Source organism: Uloborus diversus, chromosome 1 (assembly GCF_026930045.1).
Source record: "Uloborus diversus isolate 005 chromosome 1, Udiv.v.3.1, whole genome shotgun sequence".
Taxonomy (NCBI): domain Eukaryota; kingdom Metazoa; phylum Arthropoda; class Arachnida; order Araneae; family Uloboridae; genus Uloborus; species Uloborus diversus.
In genome coordinates, this window is record NC_072731.1 from 22,790,003 (window position 1) to 22,811,743 (window position 21,741).

General features: G+C 32.6%; 1 protein-coding gene across 5 annotated transcripts in view; it reads right to left on the reverse strand.

Moving 5' to 3' along the window:
• LOC129228378 (adhesion G protein-coupled receptor L1-like) overlaps positions 1-21,741 on the reverse strand; it is a 339,788-nt gene that overhangs the window by 30,638 nt on the left and 287,409 nt on the right. For all 5 annotated transcript variants that reach the window (XM_054863073.1, XM_054863058.1, XM_054863065.1 and 2 more), the window contains exons 15-16: positions 5,077-5,470; positions 4,028-4,131 (exon numbers count right to left, since the gene is read on the reverse strand). In XM_054863073.1, coding sequence (XP_054719048.1) covers positions 4,028-4,131; positions 5,077-5,470 — 498 coding nt within the window. The remainder of the gene's footprint in view (positions 1-4,027; positions 4,132-5,076; positions 5,471-21,741) is intronic.

The following is a 21,741-nucleotide window of genomic DNA, read 5'->3' on the forward strand; positions in this document are numbered from 1 at the left end:
AAACTTTTGACATCGGGTGTACAATTGTTGGAAACTGTCTGCAAACGTTTCTTTCGGCTTGGCTCGAAGCAGGGTTGTCACACGTTGTTGGATCTCAGCAATGTTGTAAAAGTGTTGACCTTTCAGAACTCCTTTGAGGCGAGGAAACAGGAAAAAGTCCGCGGGATCCAGATCAGGAGAATATGGACGGTGATCCAAAACTGTAACCTGATACCTGGCGAGGACATCCTCCTTTCCGTCTCTAAAGCGTTTAAACCTCTCATAAACAGTTTTTACTCACTGCTTCCTCACCGTAAACTGTCACTAACACTTCATGTGTCTCCGTCGCCATTTTACCTAACTTGAAGCAAAACTTTATGTTTATGCGTTGCTCCATGTCGTACTGACAATCTTTCTCACACTGACTGTGTTAAACTGCTCATAGCGTGCACTTCCTCTTATCTGTAGCAAAATGGCTCTAGATGACATTTCTCCCACTGCGGCTGCGTGAGTGCAAGTTTTTAATTATGAGACCAATCACTGAATTTTTCGAACAAACCTTGTATTTTTCTTTTGTTATTTAACTCGAGAATATTAATCAATTTGAGTGCGAATCAAAATATTCTCTGATTATCTGACAGAAAGATGTTGCTAACATGCTTAAAATTCCAGATGTCAATGAAAGTGATAACCACGTCATCGCTTTAAAAGTTTATAATAGTTAAAACTGCTGTTAGGCTATGCATGAAGATATCTCAAAGTACTCCACTAATCTACTAAAAATAAAGTCTATATGCTTGGATCTCTGTCTGTTACGCGCATCGCGCCTAGACCGTAGACCCGATTTTCATGAAATTTGGCACAAAATTAGTTCGTATCATAGGGGGGAGCATCTCGAAGTGATTTTTCGAAAAATCGATTTTGTTCTTTATCTATTCCAATTATTAGAACATTTTACCAAACGAATTACTATAGCATGGACGACCAAATTACCATAACATGGACGAGCAAATTAACATAGCATAGTGGCGAGAAATTCATCATCCATTATTTGTAAATATACAGGCGAACCAAATGACCTTTTAATTTTCTACTGCGGGCAAAGCCGTGCGGGTACCGCTAGTTTTTGAATTCTTCTTTCAAGCAAATACTTTTACTTGTTCTGTTTTAATTATCATCCACTCTTGCAGATACCATTGCTTGAAAAACTCAAGCATTCAAGAATCATTTATACCGAAAACTTGAAGCAAATAATGCAAGATATTCGCGTTGCGTACTTACATGTGTAACGTTAAAAGCCCTTAAAAGACGTACTTTTCACAACATGTTATCAAAATATCAAATAAAAACGTCATTCGTGACTTTTTGAACCATTAACTCTCAAAAAAAAAAAAAAAAAAAACAGGAATCCTTTGGAATTTTTCTCTGATAAAAGTAAAATCTGCAACATTTCCTCCTGTAATTGCTTTATCTTTGACAAAACAATTTACCTGATAAATCAAATGGCAGATAAACGTTCCCACCCATTCTTCCTCGTATATTTTTTTCTCAACAAGGGGTGCGGACTGTTTTCGACTCATGACAAATGAACAGAGGTGCTATCGCTAATGTACTTTTTCCGAACCCTCGGATTAAAACATAACTCACAACTAGAAAAGCACATGGAGGGGGGAGGTAAAAAAAAGGGGAGAAATAGCTCCAAACTGCCATTCTTCCGAACCTATGAAAGTAATTGAGGAATGGCGTGCAGCGTGTCCTCGGTTTTTGAAAAGAATAACAGGGGAAAAAAAGAGAACAAACCGAAAAAAATATCTGCAACAATGAAAAATTCAAAAGAGTGAATTCTTATATGAAACACTTTTAAAACATATAAAAAATAAATCGGAATATTTCATCTTATTCTAAAAATTATGCAATCGAAACTTTTTTCAAAGTCCACATCTTGTTTAAATGGGAGATTGATCTGTCAGACGACATCGTATTCCTTCAAGATTAAAAGACACTTCATATCAGGAAAATTCTTTTTTTTCTGTTTAAGAAAAGGAAATCTTTAACATTACAAAAAAAAAGGTGAAACAGGAGGATTCTTTCCCTTTAATTCAAAATCTAGGACTGTCTGGAAGCGAACGAAGTCGAAAAGAAATATTTCTGTGCAGTTGTGCACACGTATTGCGTGTGAGACAAATGAAAGCTATCAATGCAAGCAAAAAACTGAGTGCGTTTTATTTTGACGCAATTTCAATAATATATTGTACGTTCAACCATGATTTTCTTTTTGAAGAGAGGGGGAGGGGGATTTTCATTCCTATATAACAGAAATTACTTGTATATAAAATGCTGTACTAGAATAGGCAGATTGCCCGCTCCCTCTGCTAGGTATTGCAGTTTTAATTCTGTATTTTGAAGTAGATTGCGAAAAATTTCCTAAAAGAAATAATTAATTCTGATATTTGATTGTTTTCTTAAAAGTACTCATTACTCATGAACAACAATCCATTTTTATCACGATAAAAATGGAATGTGTCATAAAAGTAAAAAATTTTTCTAAATTGCAACAACTTAGTCAACAAAGAAACGGAAATAAATTTCATTTTACCAAACGATTTTTCAGCCCTTATGTTACCACCTATCAAATTCAGAAATCAAGAAAACAAGACTATAAACTATTTTTTATATCTATCTAGAATTTATTTTCTCAAAAATTGCACCTAAGAAAATATAGATAAGTACTGTACTTATAATATGATCACTCACTTTATGTATATCCTCATACATATAATAGCCAATGATCGAGTAACGCTCCTAACGTCATCAGCAATGAAACTCGTGCCACGGCATGATAATTTGATAATTCGTTTTGGTAATGCTTAAAATGTAGTGACAGGCTTTATTGTTACAAGGCTGAACTGGATCCGGTAACTTAGCTGTTTTACTGATAAGACTGTATCATTTCAGGGGAATGAAGAAACAAAAAAGTATTCAACAATGAACTCTATCTACTGGAATCAAGGGCTAATCCACTTTAGTTAAGGCTAAAATGTCAACTATCAAAATATCACCCAACAGGCAATTACTTCGTTCAAGTGTAGAAGCAATTTTCGCCCGTCATATCTTAAGGGGGGAAATCCCTTGTATATACATAATAGGCAAGCATAAAAAAACAAAATGGTCTACATTTTAACCAGCGAAAAATGTAGCTAAAGCATTAAATGTATTTTAAATGTTTAACAAAAAATTATATATATATATATATATATATATATATATATATATATATATATATATATATATATATATATATATATATATATATATAAATATATATATATATAGAGAGAGAGAGAGAGGAGAGAAGATATTAATGTATCTATAAATGGTCAAAAAATATGATTAACTAAGTTTGCAATAATTTCATGTACACTTTACGTGCAAGTTAATTACCAGTTATTATTGAGGTTAGGACATAGATCAATTATTAGCACAAACATTCGATTCAAGCAACTACTCGGTGCACTAGCTAGTTAGTTAGAGCAGTAATGTGTAGCCTTTATTAGACCAAGTTACATAATCATTACGATGCAGGTGCTCATTGTTAGCATACACATTAAGGAGTCGATGAAGTTCGAGAATAGAGAGTTATATATTGTGGCAATTTAGGATGGAGAGTTATGTATAAGCATCGTCTAATCAACCGATTAAATATGTTAATACTTGTTTTCCATAAGGCACTTTCTTAACAAACATGAATTTCTAGATTTCAACTTAAGTCTGATTAAGATTGCCTTAAGTAAAGCATCAAATATTTTGCGTAAAATAAAGCGGAAATTTCCTTTAAAAAACTGCCCATTTTTTGAGCAGGGGGTAACATCAATTACCATTTGACATGAAAACACAATATCGTTTTAAAACTAGCATAGGCAAAATATTTGGTTTAATTTCGGACTTTTCAGATATTTTTTTGCAATTTGTAATAGTTTGCAATATCTATCTCAACTTTTATTTTTACCAGTATGTCTATAATCATAAGGGAGTCGTAAATTTAACTTACTTCACAGCGGTTAGTTTTGTCTGGTCCTTGCTTTTAATCGGGATGGTGCTATTCCTTTGAGCCCAAATTCGGCCGACTGCCATGCAGAGAAACAATATAGAGGCCTATAACAACAGTTACGTAATGATTGGAATTATCACAGTATTAAAAACAAAATACAAACACTTAATATACATTCTTGTTTTATATTTTCTTATAGAAATTGCAACTTCAATCAAAAACATGCTTTAGGACTAATTATGATGCGTAAGTTATTTTTTAAACATGGAGCGCTATGTTCCTTGCAGCAGACTTTTAAAATTAACTATAAATGAGACAAAAAATTCCAAAAAAGAAGTTTGATTTCACAACCTCTGACAACAAATAAGACCAATGATGATCAAATTGCATTGATTTTTTTGCGTTACAATTTTATTAATTATTCTTTTCACTTTTACTTAATGGGTTTTATTAAATAACAGAAGTCAAACAATATGAAATGTAAATAAAAGTTATCTGAGGCAGAACAGGAAATCAATTAGGATCTGAAACATATGACTGATTCAGCAATAATGAAAAAAAAAATGTTATTAATCTTTTAATACATATAAGTATAATACATATAAGTATAATACATATAAGAACAAATTTAATACATAAATTTGAGTTAATTGCACCCGCAAAACTAAAATTTAAAAAAAAAAAAATTCAAATTAAAAACCAAACGCGTTTTAAAAATTTCAGTTTTTCACGAAATAAAAAAAAATATTTTAAAAAAAAACGACTCATCTTTGCAAACAAATTGTGTATCGGCACATAAGGGGACTGCTTAGGTGAATTTACGTTTCCTAATTGCTGCTTCCTAGGGTGAGCGTAGGTCACGTAGATTTATGTTTTTCGCTTGATTTTTTGGTATTTCGGGTTCTAACTTTCCGCTTACTAAATGCATGACATCTAGAAGCGCTATCTGAAACCATTGTTTATACGCTTCTATGGCTAAATAGGAATTAAGACCTATTTTAGAGATTATTTGTAAGAAAAAATGCCCACATTGCGTGGTTATTACTCACCAGAGCGCAGGCTATTGCAGGTCCGCCAAAACTAAACACATAATAATTGTCCACTCTCAGCCAGCAGTAGTTTTCCGTGCCGTAGCTAGCAGGGTCTATGAGTGCAGAAACAGCCACGACAATGAGTGGTACCCCGTACGCGACACAAGAGTACCACTTGACCCTCCATTTGTCAGGATGCATTTCAGTCTCCCCTAGCAAGATGTACAGGTGAAAACTGTCCAGGAAAGCCCATGCAAATGCTGCCAGAAGGAGGTAATGCAGGAATCCTGCTAAAACAGAGCACAGTTTCGGTTCTTCAGTTTGCTCCAAGCCACCAATAAGAGCTGCTTCGGCCAGCAAAAGGCAAAGACATAAGTGCTTGTGGATGGTAACTCGTTCTGTTCGAAGACACCTGGAAGGAAAATAATGATTATGAATTTTCATGTTGTGCAAATAAAATAATAATAAATGAAGCAAGGACCCTTAACGGGTCAAAGGGTAAAAAAGGCTAATTGAAAAATGCCCTACTGTACAGGCAGCATTACAAGCAAATAACGAACGGTATTCAAAAACTGCAATTTCATTCTTGTTAAAGATCATCAATAAACATACTATAGATGGGTGCAGTAAACTTCTCGTACAAGCTGAAGTTGGCATTTATTTGTGCTATCTAGATTACTTGACTAGTAGAAATATCTTTCAAAAACTTATGTTTTTTCGGTGAAGTTGGTATAAAAAATACGGTAAAACGCCAAGAACATAGGAATTATCTTTTAGTCAGAGCCCAAGTTACATTAATATTTTCCGCTAAGTCGCAAAATACACAAACGGCCTTCAAAGTAATATACAATATTTTTAAATTTTCAAGAAATGGTAATTTCTTAGTGAAATTGTCGAGTATAAAACGACAATGATTAAGAACAGTTAAACAGTTACCAAAAAGAATTCATCAGAAAGAGGCCAAGTTTTGTTCTTCTTAAAATCATATAACAAAAAAATAATACAAAGTAAACTTAAATGTTTCCAATGGTCATATGCAATTACTGAAATATTTATTTGCATTAGCTACTTGCCCTAAATCAATATTGATAATCATCACGTGTTACCTGTTTCAAAATTAGATTTTTTACTATTGATTTCGAAGAAAAATAAAATATAGCCTCGGAAATAACTAATTTTTTTTAATGTGCAACTGTAAAAAATACAACATTTGCAGTTCTGCTTCCCGATGGAAATTGCTTCTTTAGCATCACGAATTTTACAAAATGAAAATTATAATTAATGTAAAAAATAAATTAACGTATAAAACAAATTCAAAAACAAAATCTCTACAATTTGACTGTCGAAAAAGTGATTTGTAGGATTTTAAAGATAATGTTTCTTTTCTCATGGAAAATTTTATGAGTAAACGTGATGACTTCAAACATTTTCAAGAATCTTGTTATATATTTTCCAGAAATTTAAAACTGAAAGTAAGTCTTAAATATCTTACTTGATATGCAAACTGTAATAAAGTTTCGAGGAAAAACTAAAGTGGTGAACTAACAATCTGTGTGAACTAACATTTTTTTCTTAAAATTCTAACTGACAGGTTGATCACATAAACTGTTTAATTAATAAAAATTACGTTAATAACCTCGCGTTTATTTGCTAGACTTTTTCTTTTCCAGAAAAAAAAACGAGAAAATTGCTCGTAAAAATAAATGAAAAAGATCCCCATTTCCCATTTACTGCGGCAATTTACTTCAGGGGAAAATAAAGCTGTTAGGGAAAAAATGACTTTTCAACGGCTTGATAAATGATAAAACATAAGAAGACAAATGATACGCTTTAGGATAAGTTTCTAAAAGACAAGGATTTTTTTCTCTGCCTTTTTTATACATTCATGCATTAATGTCTGCACAAATAAAGTTCTTTTTGCGTTTCTGCGAGTGTGGTCAGCAAAGATTCAACAAAAACTTCAGCATTTATTCCGTAAAATGTTAAGAGAATGATTCAAAATTAGAAGAGAAAACTGACATATTTTTATCATTTTCAAATGTCTTTAACTTCAAAAGGGAAAAATAAACTTAGGCAGTTATTATTTTTTCCCCGACGGTTTTGTCATTTTCTATATTTCTTGCAAGATGGCTTTTTAAAAGAAGTCGGGTGTCTTTAAGAGAATAAGGTAAAATCGATTTCTCTCCTTAATTGGAAAGAAAAAGATTGACGAAAGTTTAACTTTGTTCCCCATTATCGAGATTAAAAACAAAACCGGGTAGAGATTTTTCTTTGAAAAAGGTGCTTTTCTTTTTTTTAAAGAAGATGACGTTTGGAAGAATTGTTTAAAGAATGTTTTTTGTTATTTTAAAATAATCTATTTTTTAGTTAGAAAACGAAAATGAATTAAAATTTTCATATACATTTCAAATATTATTTGTATAAGATATTGCTAAGACCCATAATGTAAATATACACACAAGTCATGCCGTAAAATGCTTAGCATTTGCAGCTTTTTGAAGAAAAAGCAAAATGAAAATTAATTGATAACAGTAAACATGGCAGCGTGAGTAAATTTAATTACAGTAACCTTTTTTCATTATGGTTTTCTCGTTAATAACAATTTTGTTTATAATGCAAAAAAGAAGCAAATTGATTTTTGATCAAATGTAATTTAATAACATTAGTCTTTAATAATAGACTCAAAGCAAGGTTCATATACAATATTGCTACACTTTATTTTAGTTATTTATTTATTTACTTATTTTGCGCATCTTTTCTCAAATATTCAATTTTTATTTATTTTTTTTATTTAAGCACTTTGAACAGAACGAATACAAAAAGCCTTACTTAAACCTTCAATCAGAGAGATAAATCTTTTTCGTAATTCGGGATTCCAATTTCACTTCAATCAGTTCTATTCAATATAGTTCACCGGCTGAAACATCTTTAATGGACATTCCAGGTGAATGGAGATTACTGATTTTGTTTCTAAGTGAACCTTTGCTTTAATTCATATGGAGTGAAGTAAATAAGTCTGAGTAATTAGAATCACCGACGGATTTTGTTGCAAAGTGAACTGAGGCGCGCTGACTTACACGTAGTAAAATGAATCAGACTGAGTGATTAGAGCCACGTGCTGATTTTTTCGCAAAGTGAACTAAGGCACTAATTCACTCGGACTGAAGCGAATCGGACTGAGTGATTAGAGCTAGCAGTAGCTAACTTGTAACTCCAAAACATTTCATTTTTAAGGATATCAAATAATTTTAACACGAAATTACTTTTGTACCAATCCATTACAGGTTTAGTAGTTAGTAAGTACAGTGAGAAAAGTAAAAAAATAAAAATATATTACCATCGACGCTTTAACAGAATTTCGATACTGTCTTGATACGATTGTTCATCCCAATTGCACCCTATGTCTGCAACATTAATATTAGAATAGAGCTTTTACGTATTAGAATTTTTTAATTTACAGCGTATTCCAGCGTGTTTTTTTTTTCATTATCAAATAAAAACCATAGTATCCGAAGCTTTGAACGCTGCTGATAACTTTTAGTGTGTGTATCACTGACAATGTAAAGTGTTCGGCATTATATTGAATGTCATGTGTACAATATAGGCACTGCCGATCATTTTATATAGTGCCATTTTTCATCCACATCGGTTCAAATTGCAGCCATTTTTATTCATTATGACTTCTCACTAGGAATGTATAAGTTTTCATACCGCTTCCAAGCGACTGACATCGAAAAATAAGTAGTGTCTTTGCTAAAACGTAGCACATTTATACATTAATCGCCCTAAATATCTCATTTTTAATTGAAAAAATCCCTGCTGTGTTACCTTGAATTTTAACTGCATTTTTGGCAAGACACCTCAGTGATTCTTCAGAACTCACGTTAATTCTAACTAAAAATTATTTGAGCCACTGAACAACAATAAAACTCTCCGTTCCAGCAACATATATTTTGCTCTGAATGGTATTTTAACATTCTACTTTGCAACATCTGGTAACAGCCTAATTCTTTATCCAGAAAGAACCCAATAAACAATGGGATTTTGCAAACCTGGCACGTAAACCTGGCTCAAACGCTTCCGGCCAATCAAACAACAGCCATCACATAGCTCAGGCTCTTCATGTGAGCAGCATTCTTCCCGAGCAATTAGACCCAGAAAATGGCTGAACTTCCCCCTCGTTTACCTCTTGTCGCTTTCTCGGACACGGCAATTAGGTTCTTGAAATATCACTTTTAACTCCTCCTGGAATGGCTAAGTAAAGTGACCCATAGAATAGCCACCGATCTTCGGATCTCACACGATCGAATACATTCTTAAATTAAAATTGAAATATCTAGCTAAAAGTTCCCGTTTCTCCCGTCTGTTTCAAGAAATTCGAACAAAAACATGCCTTTGATTCATGTCCGTTCAATATTGCTTGTAATATTTTCGATTTCAAAAATCATATGAATATTTGAATCATTATAATGATTTAATAACAATATGAGTGCAAATATTTTATTTAATGTATAAACGCCATCATGCGTAAAAAATTTCAGCAGAAAATAAAATAATGCAAAAAGGGAACAGTATTAGAAGAGAAGTCGTTACATTCGTCCCAGAGAATAAATTTAACGTTTAGATTAATATTGTGTTTATACATAAAAATATTTTTATATTTTTATACGCGTAATATATTTTTCCACAAACGATTGGCAGCAAGTAAACGATGGTGGAAAAAAAACGTATTTTTTTTTAAATTATTTTTTTAAATAGCAAAAATCATACGAAAAAAAAGATTCCGATTAATGCAATAAAAAGACAAGGCCCTTTTTAGAAGGCGTCAGCAAATAATTCTGGAAATGTCAAAGCTGGTAAAAGCCGAAAGAAAATTGTCAACTAATATTTTATTGATTCGTTTTTAATTTCGATGTAAATGTACACATTAGTAAAGATCTGTAAAACAAAACATTGCAGTTGAAAACGTTTTTGTAGGGAAATTATGATGTATTGAGCAAAATTATTTTAAGCCAAAGGTACTTAATATGTTTAGTGTTAAAAAATTTTAAACAAAATATTGATTTAAGAGCTCAACAGCATTATTTTAATACGGTTGATGAAAAAAAAATCTTTAAATAAAAAAGTACTCTGTAAATGGGGTGGTTTCCTTCAGTCAAAAGTGCTACTTTTATTCATTGAAATGGATAGAATGAGCAAAAAATAAAAAATAAATAGACCCAGAAAATACTTTCATTCTCCCAACAGTTTTTTTTAAATCAATTTTTAATTAAATTTTAATATGCCCGGTTTTCCAAATAAGGCGTGGTCTTTATGACGTCACAAAAGATGCATTTTGGAGCATCTTTCTACCATGGTTCCACGTTATGATAATCAAGCAGCGAATTAAAATTGCGCTCTACGCTTGCTATCAACCATATCGTTGCCAATGCACGTGAGTAAAGATGCGAATTAAATATTTTGTTTTGTGGATGGCAACATTGAATGGCATTTCATTATTTGTGATGTCACACGAAATAAGTGTAAACAATGAAAGCGCAGAAATTTAAGTACTTTTTTAAAAACATTTAACAAAAATAAATTATTCAAAAAATGGTCAGATCCTATGTTTTTAAGCATGCTCTTTCAGAAAAAATACTTTTAAAATTTTGGAAACGACCCCATTGTGCAACATTTTTCCTTCGTTTATACATTTTGTATGTAAGACAATTGAAGATATCTCGATGATGTAAAAAGATGATGAATATAGATTATATTTTTTCTAAAATATTTCTTGAACTCTTCTTTCTCACTTACTGATGATTTAAACGGACGAAGAATTACATTTATTCTTTTCAAGCTAATCGTAGTCTTCAAGCCCAGTCCTTCAGTTTCGAAAGTAAGTCTTACACAATAAGAACTTTTCATCTCTATTTCCTCCGAATGCAACAGTCTGCACCATTCCCAAGTTTAGGGAGAAATTGAGGAGGAAATATCCCACACAGCCTTTGACATCAACGGAACGTAGTATTCTCGCTCATAACTCCCAACGAATAAATCTTCGTCACATGGTTAGTAGAAATGATAAATGGCAGCAATAATTAGTTCTTACGCACTCACTCTTTAAAAGAGCGTGCCATAATACACTCATTTATAGAAATAAATGAGCCTGCAATTTAAACAGGCTTCATGTGTCTGTTCCGCAAAAAGAATGTGGTAGAATAAAAATCTTTTACGGAGATAGCGGTGATATTTATCATGGGCGAAAGAAAATATAATTATCTAGCGTTTTAGAAATTAAGAAGTAAAAGATAATATTTAAATAGTGAAGGTTTAAATTTAAAGAAAAATGCTTTGAGTATAAAGCAAAAGGAATAATGTGAGAAAATGAGAAAATAATTTATTTTATGAGTCTATATATCATTTGCTACTTTACATATTCCATTTTTCAATCGAAAAAATAAAATATTTTTAAACACTTTAATAACTTAAACTTTGGCTAGGGAACAAACAAATAAAAGGGGAATATTTTTCTCCAAAAACCCTATTGCCTATTCTAATCCTTTCTGTCGTATAAAGCTTTTGCCTTTTTTCATCTTATCAAAAAAATAATAATAATTCATGTTTGTGTTAAAAGTAGAACTGTTAACAAAGCATTAAATTTTATTTAACTTCTTTGAAATATGCATAAAAAAACTATACAAAAAAAAAAACAAGCACTTTGTGGATGCATAGAGCAAAACTGGTTACAACTCTAGCTTAATTTTATTTTGCACTTTATTTATTTATTTACATATTTAATTATTTTTAATTCAAGGCTCAGTGCCATGCTGCATTTTTAATGAACTCTGTAGCCCTTTCGGTGTCTCCTGCTAGTGTTTTACGAAGGCCTTGTATTTTTTTAAGAATCATCATATAAGCTGTCAATTTTTTGACAGCTTATATTACGGTGAATAAAATATGACAACGTATATAAAGTACAAATTCAGAATGAATAAAGGTTAAAAAACCAGCAAACAGCTGTTTCGGCACTCTAAAGTACAAGTGCCATCATCAGTGCAATTAAATTAAAAACGAAGACAGGTTCAACCCGACTAAAACACAGTCGAGGCGAACATTGGAATGAGAGACGAGTTGTAAAAGATATGAGAGCAGTACCGGAAACGATGACGTCAAGGTTACGTCAGAACTACAGAGGACAGTTGCACTCAGGAGAAAACGTCACGGACAAAAAATAAATCAAATAACAGACTTCCAAACATTAGGAAAAGGGGGAGTGCTAGACAAATCATTGACGATTAAATTAGCATTTTTCCATATGTAATATGACTCCCAAAAATCTAAATCATGAATGGACGAACACTCGTGAATAACTTTGGCGGAAGAAAACTTTCTTTCTTTTCTTGATGTGTCCATCACTCGTCATAACAATATGTTTACAACTACTGTTTTCCGTAAGCCCTTTGCTGTTTCTCTCCCCCCCCCCCCCCACACAAGTTATCCGTTCACCCTCCTAAACAAAAATTGGCTGCTTTTAGATCTTTTATTTACCGTGCTTTAGCCATTTGTTCAAATTCCAATTTACTTTCATCAGAACTGAATTACCTACGAGGTATTGCGGTTGATCGGGGATTCACATCAGATATTATTGATACCATTTATAAGAAGCTATGTAGCTCAGCTAACAAAAATCAAACACTTGCTCCTGTGAACTATTCGAGTTCCGTTGTCTTACCCTTTTTTCCTAAAATCAGTCTACAAATTGCCAAAATCTTAAAAAAGTTTCATTTTTCCGTCACTTTTTCTCCTGTTAATAAATTAAAATTTTCACAGCTTAAACACCTTGTTCAGAACCTTGACAAATGGGGCATTTATAGTGTTTCCTGCCAGTGCAAATTGGCCTACATTGGGCAGACTAGACGATCCTTCAAATTCCGGATAAAAGAACACGAAAATTACCTCAAAAAACAGGATCTCAAACGCTCCTCTATTGCTCAACATTGTTGGTCTTGCGGTCATAATTTTATTTTTTCTTCCGCCAAAGTTATTCACGAGTGTTCGTCCATTCATGATTTAGATTTTTGGGAGTCATATTACATATGGAAAAATGCTAATTTAATCGTCAATGATTTGTCTAGCACTCCCCCTTTTCCTAATGTTTGGAAGTCTGTTATTTGATTTATTTTTTGTCCGTGACGTTTTCTCCTGAGTGCAACTGTCCTCTGTAGTTCTGACGTAACCTTGACGTCATCGTTTCCGGTACTGCTCTCATATCTTTTACAACTCGTCTCTCATTCCAATGTTCGCCTCGACTGTGTTTTAGTCGGGTTGAACCTGTCTTCGTTTTTAATTGCACTGATGATGGCACTTGTACTTTAGAGTGCCGAAACAGCTGTTTGCTGGTTTTTTAACCTTTTTTCATTCTGAATTTGTACTTTATATACGTTGTCATATTTTATTCACTATGCAGTACAAAGTTTTCGACTACTTTTTATGTAGCTTATATTATGATTTGTTTAAAAACAATGATGTATAAATACTTAATTTTTTTTTAAACAAATCAGTCTTTTATGAGAAAATTTTTAAATTGTTGGATATTTTCAACTGCCTCATAAAACAAATTTTTCATCGAGCATCACTTTTCGTTTGGTCGTAAACACTTTTACAAGTTTATTCCCATCGCAAACATATTTGCATGTTTCTTTCAATAGCAAACATGTTTACAGCAAAGACAAATGCTGTAGACATTAACAGGCTAACCCTGCTTAGTTAAATGAAACGAAAAACAGATCAAATCTTTAAAGTAACCGAGGAAATTAACTTTACAGATCGTAAAGCCATGAGTATTTTTCATTTTAAAAAACCGTAAGAGAAGAAGTTCTGACTTTAGTCTGACCAAAACTACAACACCCTTTTTTATACCGAATGAATGCATATACTAAAATGGCGGGAGACAAGGACATCCCCTCGACACGAAAGAAACTACGATACAGCATATTCCGAAACAAATGCATAATGTAAGTTGAAATTACGATTAAAAAAAATCGTACACCTTCGTAAGACATGCATTTTAAACCTTAATTTACTGCACGCAAACTCCTCATAATATCAGTAGTTTAATCGGAATCGAAATTAAAAAATAAATGGCAAGCGTGCATTAAGATCATAAACGTAGATCATGATTCATTTAAGTTTTTAAAATGCAAAAACTGGGCATGTGGGGTGAGTTCATCATCAGCAGCGAATACTCTCACATTAATGATGCATTTATTTTTCTTTTTTATCTCATGCAGGAGAGTTTAATCATTCGTCAATTACATATTTGAATGTTTCAAGTTTTTTCTGGACGTAAGAGAGGAATGAATGAAATTTAAAGAGTTTACAAATTAGACCTAAATAAAAAAGTTTACACTAAACGTTTTTAGTTTTTACATATGAATAGATTATTGTACCGTATAATTAGCCCACATTGTCTAGTGGTCAGAGAAGTCTGACTGCGATGGGGAGGTCCAGGGTTCGAATCCCGACTCGGATATGGATGTACTTTCTCTCTCCTGTCTTTGTCCTTTCTCTTTGTGAATGTACTGTTATGATGTGAATGGTTGCCTACCCTATAAACGGGTCCCTATATCATGTGTGTACTGTGGAAGTCAAACTTCACACCAAATTACGATACAGTTGGAAAAGTGAAACATCACACCCAAAATTGCCGGCCTAGCTGGCACACTACAACAACAACCATATAATTCATGTATTTGTGTCCTAAATTTCAAACGCAAAGTAAGCGAACTCATTTGAACTTATTTTGATTTAATAAAACAAATTTGTACTCCGTATTTTTAGTTTTTACAAAACAATAAATCCGTTCAAATATACGCATTTTTTACTCCTGATAAATCAATTGACAGTTTAAAAGTTGTCACTGAGGATAAACTTCCATTGTAAAATTAGTGCAAGGTTAATTAGTTACTTATTTTCTGCAAATCACCTATCGAATTACATTAATTTTTCAAATCAAAACCCTTAATATGAACCTTGTTTTCAATTCAAGTTTTTTATGCTCATAACCTATCACTTTTTCCTTTTTGAGCAATCACGATTGCTAATTGTTTTCATTTGACCGTCTTTGATGTCCGGTTCCTCTTTCAACCCCTCCGCCATCTGCAGGCGTGACTCCTCCAGGTAGCCGCTGCTTCTGGTTGGTGGGGTCCATGTCCCAGACACACGCACGCTCATACACACTCACACACATACACAAATGCGCCTTTACACACATATACACACGCCAACGTGCCTGCACACATGTCTACGCACACACACAATCCTACACATACACAACTGTACACACGTAACCGCCCAAGAGTAGGGACAGGAACCGTTTCTAGAAACGAGCGAGTGGGGTAGTAAATAATGGGTAGGGTCCTGTCGCAACTCGTGATTGCTAAAAACATAATTTGAATTCAAAACTTCAGAATTCTAATTAATTTTGAAAATTCGCAAGTTTTTTTAAACTTGTTTCTTTTATTTTGTATATTTTATGGTAAGTCCACATTATACAAATGTCTCATAGGTTGAGATAGCGGTACAGCTTAACTCTTATATAGTCTGTATAGTTAAGAATATATTCGTAAACCCTCTTCTCTCTGTGTGTATCTATATAATCTTTGTGAACATATAACAAAACAAATGTAATTTAGGAATAAAATTGGTTAAATAATTTTAATTTGTTTTCTTAAATTTAAACGGCAGAGCAAAAAAAAAAAAAAAAAAGCTTTGATCATGAAAAATGTTTTTGCAGAACAAGTATTAAAAAAAAAGAAATAGTCACATTCTACAATATTTTACTTTTTTTCCTCCGAGAAAGTTAAATCGGAAAAGTATAACTTTCCGCGTATGGAAACCAGCAGCCAATCAAACGCAAGAGAAATGACTTGGCTCACCTGAAAATATAGCCGGATTTTCATCTTTAAAACCCGGGACCACAGCTGACGTTTTCCGTCTTTAACTAAGAATAATAGCTCGGAGTCACAAGGAAGACACACAGAAAAGACGGGGCTTAAATATTCATCGTCTGCCATTAGGGGGAGATTCGGAAAGCGATTGCAGGCGATAGAAGTTATCGATGGCAATGATGACGCCTTTCTCGTATTCGCTACCCTCCCCATCGCAGTTTAGCGAACTTACCCCTAACTCTCCTGGGTACAGTTTCGGAAGATTACACAGTTGAATCGGCTTTTTTTTTCTTTTTTGCAAATCTCTTGAGGTTTTTTGGCAGCAGAGGTGTTTTAAGATCGATCGATTTCAAAATTTCTTTTTTTTAATACAACATGAGATGTAATTTCGTTAATTGTAAAGAGTTTTTTAAACTAAAAAGTTATTTGGTATATTTGAACTTTACGGCATTTTAAGAAAATGAGTCTTTCATTTGCAGTGGAATCGATGAATGAAAAGATAAATTTTGTAGTACTTTTTATTTTTGGAAAACTACATTTACTTAAACAAAACCCTAAACATGATTTTAAGTTGACAAACAAGTCAGTACTTACGTTAACATAAATATTTTGTTTTTATTTTTAGGCGATGAAACAGAAAGTCTCTACTGGGCTCTTAGAGAAAGTAACTTTAAGAAGTATGTTTATCAAATTCAATTTACTTGAAGTTCGCATATCTTTTTAGTACTAAAGGACAACGTCGGTACGTACCGTTGGAATATGATCATTCATATTTTTATGCATATTTTAGCTTTTAGAACCAAAAAATATGAATATTCAACCGTAATATTCTTCAAAAAAAGGGGGGGATTAAAAAAATAAACTGACAGAAACTTTAAAAAGATAAATAAATAAATAAATAAACGTTTAAAAAGGAGATTCACTTCATACTGTTAAAAATATTTTAAAATGTATAAATGTTTAAATACTTTAGATACATTTCTGTGTTGCAGAAATGAGAGCTTGCATGAAAAGTTGCCGTTTCAAGTTCTACGCCTCCATGTGAATTTGATTCAAATGCAACTTTTTTAGATTTTTTTAAAAAATATTTCACATTCACAAATGACCATAAAAAATTGTATTAAAGTGAAATATGTGATAAAGAAACACTTGGTGACCGTAACTCAGTTTTGATAAAAAGCGCAGACAAGACTTTTGTGCTTAGCCGGGACCGCGCGAATCTTAGAGAGAAGAGGGGAAATCTTGTGGGCCTGGGCCAAACAGGTTAAACGCCATCTTAACTAGCACTAAGCGATGGGAAATTTCTTTCGTCCAGTATAGCACCGTGTAGATTTCTTTTTTTTTTAATTTACAGATCGGCCAAATTTTACAAAAATTATCACATATTCCACACAGATTTTTTCCACACAGATTATGCTTTCCATTTTTTAATATTTTAATATGGATTTAGTTTTTATTGCCTTTTTTTTTCTTTGCCTTAGTTAAAAAAGATATTTTCACTTTAAGACAAAATGATTAGAGCATGATAAATTGATTTAAATTCAAGGTAAATGAATTAAATTCGTTTAAATGTTTTATATGTTCTTAGACCCTCCTCCTTTTATTTTTAACGTATGAAGGATAAGCTAATTAACTAATCTTATGCTTTAATGAGATCGTAAATGATGCATTCGTATTTAAGATACGACTTGGTTAATGTTGCAGCGTTTATATCAGAACACGTCTTCATAGGAAGTAAATGAAAATCTTTTGAAATATATGCATGAAATATAATTTTGCTAAATTACTATTTTAAAATTGCGAGCAATCCAATTTCGTTTAAAGTATCTGTCAGTACATTACAATTTATAATATGAACCTGAATATTGATGTATTTATTAAAGATTGATGCTGATTTTCGTAATTGCACCAAAGAGAAGGAAAATAATGCACCCTTTTACACATATATTCCTGGATATGCCGTATATGAAATTCAAAATCACTTGCAGTGTCACTCTTCCGTTAAAGTTTTATCCCCAAACAAATCAGTTTTGTTTGATGTGGCAGAAGAAACGACAAAAAATTTGACATTAACAGGGGGCGATTAACCTATCCCAATCCAGAAATTGAGAAATCTTTTGCAATTTCATAAAATGTTTCAGTTTATTTTGAGAGATTAAGATGAATTATTGTTTTTGCCAAATGTGAAAGGTGCTTTAAAATGTGCAGTTAAACAAAAACTTCCAAATTTGACAAAATTTATGAAGAATGTGAAAGCCGCAATCGCCTTATGATCGAGCTTGTTTTAAAATCAGTTTCTGCCTTTTTAAATATACTTTTGAACAAATCACACAAAGATAAACAACTATCCAAATGTTAAACGAGGAATAAAACGTAAGTCCACGATTAAAGTAGTGCTGTTAGTAGTAGTAGTAGTAAAGTTTAGTGCTGCAGAATAAAATATTCCTTGCTATTAACTTATCAAGTAAAAGAAAAATCTAGTGACATAAATGAGAGATGAAAAATCATTTATACGCCTAAAAAAAGTCTCATCAAATTCATATGGGGGGGGGGCTGAGAGAATAAAGGTCAACTATGCCTTCCCATGGAGCCTCTCGAGAACGTTTTTTTTTTTTTTTTTTTTTTTTTAGAAGACAAACATGTGTCTGGCAATTATTAACATGATTTTTAAAAAAACGCAATTCAAAATGTTAAAATGGACTAAAAAATGCAGGTTTTATATTCAAAATAACACGTTAAACTTTTTATTTAGTTCTAGGAACATAAACTTTACAAAAACAACAATTGCTGATTATTTAACTGAAGAAATTATTCATAGAACATCGAAACTTGAAGAAAACGCCGCTCAACGAAACGTTCAGTTTCATCGCCCGTTTTGCGAGGACCAGGCTTACAAGAATTTTTCCCTTTCTCTCTAAGATTCACGGCGGTCCCGGCTTAGCGCGGCAGTATAAGTCTTGTGCATCAAACAAGTCATACTATTATAAGTGTCATACATGAAATTGTTTGATATTCTCAGCCTTTCACAATTTGCAGGCAATTTCTTAAAACTAAAAAAAAAGTTCTTTCAAAAAAAGTGTTTTCAGTTTATTCAGAATGTTTGTCCCAAATACTACCAGAAAATTTGACAGCAGTCAATCGTACGTTTATATTGATGAGCTCATACGAAGCGCACAACGTGGTAAAAAAAATTGCCGGAAAATTAGAATACACAAAATCAGTAAAATAAGTCTAATATTATACAGGGTGCCCTGGTAGGGCATATAAATTTTTCACGCCTAGTTTTCTCCTCTGGAGTACATACCTGTACGACTCATACTTTTAATGAAAAAAAGTGAGAGAAAATAAGGGCTGTTAAATCGGAGTCAAACCAATTTTGGGATGAAGGAGTTGGAATCGGAATCCGAAGTTGAAGGTATAAAATTCCATCAGTCGGGCTCGGTCATTTTTCCTCAACTTCCGCAACCGGACATAGTCGGACTGCTATTGGGTTAAAGGAGTCGGAGTCGAAGGGTCTAACACTCCCGAAATTTGATATGGCGCGTGATAATTTGCCACAGAAGCAAAATAAAGTGTGTAGCCGGTCATTCCACGGCACATATTCGTGGCTCGATATGTAAGGTTGACTTTTGAGCAATACAGCTAACATTTTAAGCAAACATGATCATCAGCATTATTTACATACATAAATGTATGCAAATAATACTAATGACCATGTTTCTAATAAATTTCTATTTTCCATTTCTTTTCGTACACTAAATATGCCGCCGCACATTTCTCACATTTTTCTAGAACATTATGGGTCTTAAAGGCGCAATCTTTTGAATGTTTACTATGAACAATGTGTAAACGTGGATTTTCTAACTTCATTTAACGAACAAAAGGAAATAAATATTTTAGCTTTAATCGTTTATTATACTCTTCAAATTAAATGACAAATTTATCGGAGATTTCAATTTAAATATCATCAGTAAAAACAAAGCGCCAGTTGAAAATACATCTCCATTCAAACAAGAGATATTTCTAAATAATGCTCGGATGATATAGATAATTTCCACTTAAATCCCAAAATAAACTCCTTCGATTGGGATATTTGAAAGCCTTTGAAGCTTAATTGTTTTGCCATAACTAAGCTCTTTTATTAAAGAAAGAGCAGGAGCGGGAAAATCTTTTTCACTTTTGTAAATTTCCCTTCAACCTTTTATTGTATCCAAAGCATACTTTTGTGTTACGGAAAAACAATAAGTCTGCATTTCCTTTTCTCCGTCGAATTCCGCTTATCTAAATGATTCTCTTTCAGGAAAAAACAAAGAAAAAAAGTTTTTCCCTTCTCCATCTTTTTTTAATCACTTAAGCATTCTCCATTAAAATTCGAAATGGAATTTTTTAAACAGCGCTTTACGATTTTTTCCTTATAATTTTTTTCCGGTGCTATTTTACTTAGCGCTTTCTATCAAATTGGAGCACTTAACTCACGCTCAAAAGTTCTTTAGTAGTTTTCTTATTATTTGCATTTCTTTTCATTATTGCCTATGGCTTTCCAACGCAGCTTAAGACCAGACATGTCATTTCTTACGGAAGAGAGGGAATTATTTTAAATGAAATTGCCTTGAAGGAAAAATAACGTAATTCGCTAGCAGAGAGAGGAAATTGTTCAAAAACAAAATACTTGTACATTCTACATACATAGCGTTAAAGAATTACTTTTTTTTAGTTGTATATGTTCATAGATTAGCTTTGTAACTAAGAAGTGCAAAAACTGAATAACACGAAAGAAGATATGCGTTTTTGTACATATTCAAAGGTACTCGAAAAGACAAGGTAGTAAAAATATGGAATTAGAAAATGTAAGAAGTGGAAGCAATGTTTGATACTTTTTCAGGAATAAGTGTCTGAAAGCATCACCCATTTCAGTTTAGGACAAACAGGAATTTTCTTTTCGTCGGACCTCTTTGAGTGTTCCAATTGCATTTTAACAAATTTTACACTTGATAATGACTTGGAGGACGCATCGGAATTCCCTTCACATCTTTCTCTGCTTTGAGTTTTATAAGTGCATTAAAACATTCATTTTATGCTTTACGATCCTCTAAAAATATGTACCTGATATTTCTGCAGTTTCTCTTGTATATGAGTTTTGCAAGAGCATTAAATCGTTTGTGTTTCACGATAATCTAAAAAATCAACAGGGTATTTCTTCAATCTTCCCTGTTTTTAAAATTTACAGGTAATTTAAATCATTTATTTTATGCTTCACGACCCGCCAAATGTCGCAAAGGAATTTTTTTCACGTTTTCAACTGCTTTTGATTTTTACAAGTACATCATAATATTTCTGCTACGCTTCGCGATCCTCTTTAAGATGCACCAGAAATGTCCTCATTTTTTCCTTATTTTTATGCTTCACAATCACTTTTAAAATGTGCCAAGATTTTTCTTCGCACATCTTCTAATATTTCAAGTCTTCAATTTCGTTTTAGCATTTCGTTATACTCTTCACACTTACTTGGAAGTTACAACGGAATTTTCTTCACACCTGCCTGTATATGAACTTAAGACGTAGATTTTATCACTTTATTTTACACTTCACAACCCATTTCAATATACACAAACATTCTTTCAGATCTTTCACGATTTTAGTTTTCGAATTGTTTTTTGAATTTAGTTGAAGAACGTGAGGGAGGGGGGATCTGAATGCAAAAGCATCGATATTTTCTTCACATCTGGTCACCTCATCATCTTCATCACTAGTT